Source organism: Podarcis gaigeae (assembly GCF_964106915.1).
Source record: "Podarcis gaigeae genome assembly, chromosome: 7".
Classification (NCBI taxonomy): Eukaryota; Metazoa; Chordata; class Lepidosauria; order Squamata; family Lacertidae; genus Podarcis; species Podarcis gaigeae.
The window spans coordinates 66,951,806-66,963,054 of NC_139683.1; the positions used below are offsets into that span (position 1 = coordinate 66,951,806).

Sequence of the window (11,249 nt, forward strand, 5' to 3'; positions counted from 1 at the left end):
CAATGGACCATTATGATGCATTTAAGGATGAGGGTGACCAACATGTAGATCTTACTTGAGCTATCAAAGAGGGCTTTCAAATGGGTTTTCTACCTGTTCGAGTCCAGTGGTATCATCCTCAATGTCTTTGGGCAGCAAGATGAGCATGCTCATGTGCTTGTTATGACAGGGCAGCTCCAGAATCTTGACTTTTAAATCGTTTACGTAACCGAGGCAAAACGTAGCTTCCAGGTTCATCATCTGCACCGGCTTGGTTTCCGTCTGTTAAGAATGAACAGAAAATTAAAACAAATTTGCTTGAACGCTCATTGTGGATGATCCCACAACGGGGATCCCCGTTGAGCATGTTCACATTCGCCTTCCTGCATTAGAAATGTGCCTGGAGAATGAGTTCTCAGACAGTTTCCAGGCAAGGTTCCCCACTAGATAAAATGTATTACTGCTCAACTATGTGAATGCATATGAGACAACCCTTTAATGGTGCAATCCTATGGTTGCCTAGGGGGCAGTCCTAAGGTGGTGGGAATTATGAAGGTGTCAAACTCTCTCACCCAGTAATAATAATAATAATAATAATAATAATAATAATAATAATAATAATAATAATAATAATAATAAAAAAATAAATAAATTTGTACCCCGCCCTTCTGGCTGGGTTTCCCCAGCCACTCTGGGCGGCTTCCAACAAAGATGAAAAATACATTAAAATGTCACACATTAAAAACTTCCCTGAACAGGGCTGCCTTCAGATGTTTTCTAAATGTTAGGTAGTTGTTTATCTCTTTGACATCTGATGGGAGGCCGTTCCACAGGGCGGGCGTCACTACCGAGAAGGCCCTCTGCCTGGTTCCCTGTAGCTTTGCTTCTCGCAGTGAGAGAACCGCCAGAAGGCTCTCGGCCTTGGACCTCAACGTCCGGGCAGAACGATGGAGGTGGAGATGCTCCTTCAGGTATACTGGGCCGAGGCCATTTAGGGCTTTAAAGTCCAGCACCAACACTTTGAATTGTGCTCGGAAATGTACTGGGAGCCAATGTAGGTCTTTCAAGACTGGTGTTATGTGGTCTCGGCAGCCACCCCCAGTCACCAGTCTAGTTGCCGTATTCTGGATTAGTTGTAGTTTCCGGGTCACCTTCAAATGCCCTGCCAGTTTCTCACCAGCATGGCACAACTGAGGATGGAGGGACAGTCTGCATTCTTTCATCCATTTCCAGCTGGGGGGAGGGGCATTATTATTTTTTAACCCTTTCTCTCTCTCACTGGAAACAAGGGGAGAGGGAGAAATGCTCAATTCAATATATGTATTCTGGGTTGGGGGCAGGTCAGGAGAGCATCTTGGGGACCATAGGATATTTCAGGTGATCCTTTCTGATGCTGAAGAAGGAAGTCCAATGTCAGTAAGGTCAAAAGGGAAGTGTGCTAGGATGCAGCTGGGATCCAAAGGATATCCTGATCCGCCCCCAACTGGGATAAAATTTAGATATGCTTTTCATATGTCTAAAACCCTTGTTCTCATTTCCCTCCCACTTCTTCCAACTGGGAGGGGGAAAGGGGGGGAGTCATCGTCCCTTAAGATAAAAAAAATGAGGCAGTTAGAACCACCTCAGTAATTTATACCACCAACACTTTAGGATTGCAGTGATACCTTGGTTTACAACCACAATCTGTTCTGGAGGTCTGGTTGTAAACCAAAACAGGTTGTAACCTAAGGTGTGCTTTTGCCAATGGGGCCTCAAAAAAAAATTGGATGTAATCCAAAAAAAGGAACACACACTTCAGGGTTTGACGTGGATGTAATCCAAAACGGTTGTAAACCAAGGTACCACTGTACAGCTTAAGTCAAGGTTTGTGGTTTGCTTTAAAAGCAAGGTTTGCTTTTAAAGAACACAGACCTCTCACTGGCTTTCTGGGATTTCTGACAGAGCTTTAAGCAATGTGATGCTTTGTGAACAAAAAACTTGTCTTTCAAATCATAGAGTTGGAAGGGACAATGTAGCCTGTCCACTAGTACAGCATCTCTAATGGGGGGCCATCTGCCCTATGTTTTAAAACCTCTAATGAAGAAGAGTCCACCCCCTTCTGAGACAGCCTGTTCCACTGCTGAATGGCTCATTTTGCCAGCCTGCACTTCCCAATGTCTGGTCAGTTATTGTCATGCAAACAAGTATGTTAATTCCTATGTTTCCAGGAATCCAGGATCAGAATGGAAGGGAGGAGAGGTAGTGGAGAATCATTAACCAACTGGATGATGGAAAAGTGGTTACTTAGTCATTGTATCTATGTAAATAAATTACGGCTCAGTTGGCATGACCCCAAAATATCTCTCTGCTACACCATCAACTGCAACATGTTAAGTAGTCATCTTATGGTCAGTCAGCTTTAACTGCATTATAAATATCTCTATGTCTTCTAATCATGTTGCCCATATGCTTAATACTGGTCTGTCTGTGAAACAGTGCCTAAGGCACTAGAAGAGTGACTAGTGGGGTGCCACAGGGTTCTGTCTTGGGCCCGGTCTTATTCAACATCTATATCAACGACTTGGATGATGGACTCAAGGGCATCCTGATCAAATTTGCAGATGACACCAAACTGGGAGGGGTGGCTAACACCCCAGAGGACAGGATCACACTTCAAAACGACCTTGACAGATTAGAGAACTGGGCCAAAACAAACAAGATGAATTTTAACAGGGAGAAATGTAAAGTATTGCACTTGGGCAAAAAAAATGAGAGGCACAAATACAAGATGGGTGACACCTGGCTTGAGAGCAGTACATGTGAAAAGGGTCTTGGTTGACCACAAACTTGACATGAGCCAACAGTGTGACGCAGCAGCTAAAAAAGCCAATGCAATTCTGGGCTGCATCAATAGGAGTATAGCATCTAGATCAAGGGAACTAATAGTGCCACTGTATTCTGCTCTGGTCAGACCTCACCTGGAGTACTGTGTCCAGTTCTGGGCACCACAGTTCAAGAAGGACACTGACAAACTGGAACGTGTCCAGAGGAGGGCAACCAAAATGGTCAAAGGGCTGGAAACGATGCCTTATGAGGAACGGCTAAGGGAGCTGGGCATGTTTAGCCTGGAGAAGAGGAGGTTAAGGGGTGATATGATAGCCATGTTCAAATATATAAAAGGATGTCACATAGAGGAGGGAGAAAGGTTGTTTTCTGCTGCTCCAGAGAAGCGGACACAGAGCAATGGATCCAAACTACAAGAAAGAAGATTCCACCTAAACATTAGGAAGAACTTCCTGACAGTAAGAGCTGTTCGACAGTGGAATTTGCTGCCAAGGAGTGTGGTGGAGTCTCCTTCTTTGGAGGTCTTTAAGCAGAGGCTTGACAACCATATGTCAGGAGTGCTCTGATGGTGTTTCCTGTTTGGCAGGGGATTGGACTTGATGGCCCTTGTGGTCTCTTCCAACTCTATGATTCTATGATTCTATAAGAGAACATTTTGCCATAGAGCACTGCTTGAATTAGGTGGTGTGGATAGAATCAAAGACTGCTTTAAAAGCTCAGAAGGAAGTCAGGGACTTTCGTGTAATATTTAATTTCTGTTTTGAATACAGGTTCTATCTGATAAATGATATATCATTATTTTAAGGGGGGAATGCTTTCTTCCATACCTTGTTTATCCTAAAAGGACATTCCTTAGTTTGCGCCTCAGGAAATCTCTTCATCCAGTTGGTTACAAAATAGGCAGCATTTATCAAGAGGATCTTTGTCTGGTCATTGACAGTCCCCTCAATCAAAATGTTCTCCATTTTACCTGCAGATGCATTAGAAATAATACTTCATTAGAACAGTATTCACACACACCCCAAATGTCACAGGTACAGGGTCACAGGTACATCCTGCCAAAGTTAACACTTTAGGATAATTGCAGTTCAACAATTTCCAGAATAATTGATGAGGAACAACCAACGTGGTGACTTCCAGATGTTGCTGGACTTCAGCTCCCATCATCCTTGACCATTGGCCATTCCAGCTGGGGCTGATGGGAGTTGTAGTCCAACAACATCTGGAGGACACTATCTTGACTTTCCCTGGCCTAGATTCTTAAAGTGTCAACTTCATGTCATAAAACAGGCAAGTTGACTGCTTGCAGAAAATGTTGCCTATGGAAGGTAGATCCAAAATCAGATCTTCCATCTCTTTTTTTTAAAAAGTGTGTGTGTGTGTGAGAGAGAGAGAGAGAGAGAGAGAGAGAGAGAGAGAGAGCGCGCAAACTTGATCAGGATTGGAGAGCTAGGGGAAGGAGAATAAGCCTGTTTCCTGTTAATTGCCTGTTAATTGCCTTTTTAGGAAAAAATATGCATGCACTCATACTTTTGCCCTAACAGGACACCTGCTATTGACACTTATAATTAAGAGCCCATTCATGCAATCACTAATTGGATGAATGAAATCACATTTAGTTTAGTCTGCAGTGTTTGCTTGCAAACAAGCACACACATGGCCTCAGGGGTGAGGTACCTCATTTACCTCCACAAAAAGGGTGTTTGAGTGTTATTGCTATGTTCTTGCCACATGGGGGCACTCAATACAAAAATATCATGCAGTGGTTAAGGCTTCAAGTGAACAGCCTTAGGGTTGCCTGTCAACAGCATAATTACTCTCTGCCAGTACAAGGTATGGCGAAAGCACACCTAATATCAAACATCTGTTTTCTTTTGGAGTAAAAAGGAAGGTGTGCTTGCTTCCTTTTGTCTGTCCGGAACCTTCCAGTGATCGGCTTCATTGGATGACCTGAGTTTTAGTATTGTGTAAAAGGGAGAACAACTTCTTTCTATCCACATTCTCCACAAAATGCATATTTTTATTCAGGTGTTTCATGCCTCCCAATACTCACATTTTCTCCAAATTAAGAAGCCCCAAGTGTTCATTCGATTTCTTTTTTAAAAAATCCTGAGGTATAGCTAAGTTAGGGTGTCAACTATATTACAAGAGAGATCCAAGTGTATATTGTAAATTTAGGTTTGCGCAATTAGTAGATTAGAGTATTTTGTTGCCAGAGTGCAACAAATTCACTTTTTAAAATAATCAGAATTTTTTTATGGTTTGGAAGGTGATGGGGGAAATGCATCGAAAAGTGCAGGATGAAGAAGTGATAGAAGGGAAGACAAGCTGAATGCAGAATTTAGGCTCATTGTCATATAACTGTCCTGCAAACAAATCAGAATAAAGAACGGATATCTAACCTCCATGTAAGCTTTGTGCAAGTAAATCAGGACAAGTGCTTAATAAATAGTCATCTGGAGGAGCCCTGTGTCTTGTCGCAGCAAGAACAACAGAGCCTTGAGGCACCTTAAGGATTTAACAAATATATTACGGCTTAAGAAACAATCATGAAGCAGAGATCACTTCATCAGCTGCATGAGGTGTTATAGATCAGTTGGGAGTTAAATGAACTGATGGCCACATGTACTAACAGCTCACACAACTTCACTGAAACTACTGGGGGATTTTACTTCAACTCTAATGGAGTCAGGATTGGATTTGCTGGCTTTTTTAAAAAAAGAAGTTGAAAACATTTCAATGCAATATGGTATCCCTAGCCTCTGCATTCACAGAATTTCCTTTACATGCATGTGGTTCATGCCTTCCATCAACCAGACCTATTACTGTATTAGGTAAAGGTAAAGGGACCCCTGACCATTAGGTCCAGTCGTGGCCAACTCTGGAGTTGTGGCGCTCATCTCACTTTATTGGCCGAGGGAGCCGGCGTACAGCTTCCAGGTCATGTGGCCAGCATGGCTAAGCCGCTTCTGGCGAACCAGAGCAGCGCACGGAAACACCATTTACCTTCCCACTGGACTTTGACGTGCTTTTGAACTGCTAGGTTGGCAGGAGCAGGGACCGAGCAACGGGAGCTCACCCCGTCACAGGGATTCAAACCACCAACCTTCTGATTGGCAAGTCCTAGGCTCTGTGGTTTAACCCACAGCACCACCCGCGTCCCTGATTACTGTATTAGGGGACTTTAAACTGCAGTTTTATCACAGCGACCCAGGGGGAGAACTTTTTCTCTTTGTGGTCCTGCCAGGTTTTGGGTGCTTTTGCTGCTTAAAATGATCAAAGAGGGAGAAAGGGCAAACCTGGCCCTCATATATTATGGAGAGGAAAGGAAGGATCAAGCTAGCAACAGGCAGAGGGGTCGGAACAGGAAGAAGATCCTCGTGAGAGGGTCAGGTGTGAGGTGCAATTGTGTGAGGAGCTCCAATCTGCCAAGGGTTTCTGAATGCTGTGGAGAAAAGGAGTTCAGTGTGTTGATGGAGGAATGAAAGAGCCATTGCTGGGGTTTAATAAAACATGGAGCAAAGCAGGCTGGGAAAGAAGTCAGACCCTCCAAGTGTCCCTATTTCCAAAGTACAATCCTGGATTTACAGAAGCCACCCCAAATTCTGATTTGACCCTGGAATGTCCCACTTTTCCTTAGAACATCCCTATTTTCATTGGAGAAATGTTGAAGGGTATGGTATGTGACCCCCCCCAAGCCGAGCAGATAAGTAACTTTACAACCTTTATAAGATATCTGAAGGCAGCCCTGTATAGTGAAGTGTTTTAATGTTTAATGTTTTATTAAGTTTTTATATATGTTGGAAGCCACCCAGAGTGGCTGGGGCAACGTTGTCAGATGGGTGGGGTTTAAATAAAAAAATATTATTATTATCATTATGGGACAGGACATTCCTATTTTTGTTGGAGAAAGGTTGGAGGGTATGAGAAGTTTCTCTGAAGGTCCCTGGCAAAGTGGAAAGTGCCATTTTAATATTTTACATATGGTGAGCTCCACTCTGAGGGGCACTCCTGATTCAAGGAGTTTGTTCACTGGAGTTCACTTCTGTGTTTAAGGATTTTGAACAGAGCACTCTGTTAAGATACGCTTACCATCAGTAAGATCAGAAACAGATTTGTTGATTTGCAGTCTGGTGTCTTCTGTTTTCTCTTTGAAGTCCACTAGTTCCAATTCCGATGGGAAAGGTCTTTTCACAGAACTTACAAACTCCTGAAAGGCACGAGGAGCCAAGTTAAGTTCTAATGCATAATGCTGAACCAAACTTCCTAACAGATGTGCTCAGTGGCACTGACACCATTTCAAGAGAGTGGGTTTTGTATAACCATTTTTCTTCTGCTGGAAGTGAAGCTTTTTTCAATCACTGATGAGAGTGGGGGCTTGCTCCATGTGGCAAGCTGTAATGCCTGTGCTGAGGGAAAGACCATAATAGCACAAAGTTGAATTCCACCCATTATGCATTTTAATCCAGTGTACAATATAAGCACACACAACTTAAGGTGATCCCCCTTAACAAAAAATGGTATGGGGGCGGGCTGTATTCAAGAACCACTTTCTCTCCTTCTCAGCAGGCTGGAGCAAATAGCATGTTTTCGGATGCAACAGTAACTCTGTCACACCATTCTGCCCTGCTGAGCCCCAGTCAGGAGATAAGATATATTTATTTATTTATTTATTATTAAATTTATATGCAAGCTGCAACCATTTCATGCAGGAGTTCTGTTTCTGGTCCCTACACGCATTAGTGGAGTGTGTATAAGCATACTGCACTACACCCCCTTATGCCCTGCCACCATTCTAACCCCACTCCACCCCCATTACGCCCAGTTACACACACACACACCCTGATCCACCCTCGTTTTGCCTTCTTCCAGGTCCAAAAGGATCCATGTGTCAGCAACTGTGCATCAAAAAATGGTTGCCTTTCATCCAAGGATCATATGCTGATTTACAGTAAAAAGTGGGAAATTAGGCTCCAATCGAAGTTCAAAAATATTCTTGGATTAGCACAAGCTGTCATATTTGTGCTTAAATCACGGACTGGGTAGGTTGCCTAACGGCCATTTATTAATTGCACTCCGATAAGGGTAGGAATTTGAATTAAAAATCTGTAAGCAAAGGCTTCCTGTTTCCGCCAGGAATGGAGGTCTCGTTCATCTGAGAGAAACAGAGGGAGATAATCAAAGAATGATGGGAGATACACGCATTCTTTAAATTCCTCTCTGGGTGGAAGAGGAACAGGCTTTCACCCACAGATTGCCCTGTGGTCTGGGCACTCGCTTCCCTACAGAATGTGAAGGCAGGCAAAGGCAGTGGGTGCTATGACCCCCATGATCCTGTTCCTGGAAGCAGAGGATATCCTGCTAATTGGGCTTGTGCTAGAAGTGAAGAGAAAACAAACTGCAGAACATCTCGGATACAAGGATTTAAAGGTTGGGATTCAGCCACCCTCCTCAGAATGCAAGGTTAAAATATAATATAAAAAGTGAGGTTGGAAGAAACTGGATTAATAACATGAAATTTAACATCAAACTGGAAGTGTGTGAGAGAGGATTGGAATGGGGAGAGAGAGAGAGAGAGAGAGAGAGAGAGAGAGAGAGAAGGGGGGGGAGTTTCACCCCTTGAAAGGACTATGTTGGAATATAGAATGAAACCAACCCTGCTCTCCCTTATTTTCAAAGGAATGTGAAGGACACTGAGACAATTTGGAATGTAAATTAACTGGAAGGGTAATTGACTATAAATTTTCAGCTGGAAGGAGGAAAGGAGTCTGCCATCTGCAAGGTCAGAGGTTTTCCTATTAATCATTGGCAAAGAAAAAAGTACAGAATGTGTTTGAATAAAGTGCAGGTATTATTATTATTATTGCATTAATGCTGCCATGTAGAAACACTATTTACAGTGAGATTTAAGCCACCATAGTCAACCAGTTGACCCAGACAGAAACAGCTAGAATTTCTTAGCAGCTTACCATAGTGGGGTTAAGGGATTTTTCTATAAAGAGTCGCTTGACCATTTTCAGAGGATAAAAAGAACTAAGTTTGGCAGCATCCGTTGTTATTGTTTGGAATCCAAAAGGAACATCTTTGACATCTTCTAAATGTAGGCCCTGTTAAGAAATTAGTTTAGATTTTAACATTGCTTCCATTATGCATCTCTGAAAGTACTGACCTGTCAACACAATTGTGCCAAATATCCTGTAACACATAATGCAGTGTGTGTAGAAACTTCTTACTCGCAGGCGGGGGCATGAAGTTGGTTGGTGGAGGGAAGGGGAGACTGGCTCTCAGTTGTCCATGGCAGAGGAAGGTGTGCAGAAGTGTAGAGGGGGGAGAGGGGCCAGCAATCGGGGAGGCCCCCCAAAAAATATTTTGTTCAAGTTGGCACCTATGCTCCTAGGGCTGGCCCTATCATTAGGCAGAGTGAGGCAGCTGCCTTGGGTAAGAGATACTGAGGAACTTGTGTGTGTATCACACAGCCTTCCCCGCGCTGTCTAAGCTAGCCCACATTCAGGTATGTGGGATGATGCTGTCCCATTGGCAGCACTGTCCGTCTCACTGACTTCTGCAGGTGGAATGGGGGAGGTGTCATGTTGCCCTTTGCCTCAGGCGGCAAAACATCTTAGACTGATGAAAATCACACCACCCCCAGCTGCTATTTACCACTTAGGAGGAAACTTACAAGTACCAGCTGTATTTTGCAAACAACTGCAGGAGAATTGAGAATAGATATGAACTCATTTGCAGCAAGGCTCCCTCCCCAACACTCATTTAGAGCAAAGTTAATGCTTTGCTCCTGGCTACAGGGCATTATGGTCTCATCGTATATGATTCCTGATTGGTTGGGTTCGCTCTGCCTGGGACAGCAGGAAGAAATGGCGCCGCCACAACAGCGACAGAGGAGGAGGAAAACAAATACTATAAACAGCAGCAACAACATAGGTAATATTTAAGATAACTTTTTAGGTTCTCCAAACTCCCTCCTTAACCCCAAATATGTTTACAAGCAAATATCTAGTGCAACCTTAGGCCATTTGTGTGTGTGTGTGTGTGTGTGTGTGTGTGTGTGTAGTCTCATGTTATTAAGGGGGAAATGTACATTTTTAAATAAAACATTTTACACAGAGAGAGAGAATTCTGGAATTCTAGTTTAGTCCTCACAGAGCTACCCTTTGAAAAACTACAGTTCCCATGATTCTCGGGGGAGGGAATGTCCTTTGAATGTTCTTTAAATGTATGTGCTGTGTTATCCTACATCCAAGTTGGAAGCGAAAACCTACCTGTTTCATTTGGGTTGCTGTGTCGCCCTTGGCAGCTTTGTATGCAAGAGCCAGTGAGGTTGAAGTGCAAAGGGGAGCGAAAATAATATTAGCAGTTTTGTCCTTTTCGGCCAGTTTCTTCAAAACGTCAACCGCAAATGCAGTGTTTGCAACTTGTAGGGCATCCATTGCTGTGGTTCTGAAACAGAAAAGACACATTGACCATACCAACCAATCCTGCCTATAAAGAACTACTGCTTTGCCTTCCTAGTTAAGGGTGCTTAACTTCATTGATTTCAACAGGCCAAAACACACTTCATTCAGCATTGGATTGTGGCCTTAGCGTCTATTTTCTTTTTTTCTTTTTTGTAATGCTTTTTTATTAAATTTTCAACAAACAACAAATAAAACAATCTTTTACAATCAACATTTTGTGTCATCTTATTTACATTGAGTATCTTCACGCCACGATTTCCTTCCTTCCCTGCGTCGGTTTTCTTAAAACATATCTTCTCTTGTAGATTCTTATTGACCTTCTATACACACCGCAGGATTTATGTTAACCGTGCCGTAGTTTTTAAACTTCTACAGTTATTTGTTATATATACCACAAATTTACCCCACTCTTCTTCAAACTTTGTACCTTTTTGGTCTCGAATTCTATATGTCATTTTAGCTAATTCTGTGTACTCAAAAAATTTGGCCTGCCATTCTATTATCGTTGGGGTCTCCTGTAATTTCCATTTTTGGGCCACAACTATTCTGGCTGCTGCAGTAGCATATTGAAATAATTTATGGTCTTCCTTTTTTTTACTTCCTTCCCTATTATCCCTAATAAAGAGATTTCCGTTTTTTTCGGAAATGTGTACTTGAAAAGTTTTTTCAATTCATTATATATTAGGTCCCAAAACCTTTTCATCTTTTCGCAATCCCACCACATGTGGTAGAGATCCCCATCTTTTAATTTACATTTCTAACAGGCTTTATTGTTCAATTTATACATTTTGGGCAATTTGACTGGGGTAATATATCACCGGTACATCATTTCCCCCCAAATTCTCTCTTAAGGTTGAGCATGCTGTAAATTTAATCCCTTCATTCCATAGTTTAGTCCATTTATTGTATTCAATATTATAGCCAAAATCAACAGCCCACTTTATCATAACTTCTTTAACCATCTCATCCTTGGTA

At 42.6% G+C, this 11,249-nt stretch overlaps 1 protein-coding gene across 1 annotated transcript in view; it reads right to left on the reverse strand.

The window, feature by feature from the left end:
• SERPINB5 (serpin family B member 5) overlaps nucleotides 1–10,277 on the reverse strand; it is a gene marked incomplete at its 5' end in the record, with an annotated part of 31,497 nt that extends 21,220 nt beyond the window's left edge. Inside the window, 5 exons of the mRNA XM_083749565.1 lie at nucleotides 94–261; nucleotides 3,630–3,772; nucleotides 6,895–7,012; nucleotides 8,772–8,909; nucleotides 10,080–10,277. Coding sequence (XP_083605691.1) covers nucleotides 94–261; nucleotides 3,630–3,772; nucleotides 6,895–7,012; nucleotides 8,772–8,909; nucleotides 10,080–10,277 — 765 coding nt within the window. The remainder of the gene's footprint in view (nucleotides 1–93; nucleotides 262–3,629; nucleotides 3,773–6,894; nucleotides 7,013–8,771; nucleotides 8,910–10,079) is intronic.
• Between the last annotated feature and the right edge of the window lie 972 nt (nucleotides 10,278–11,249).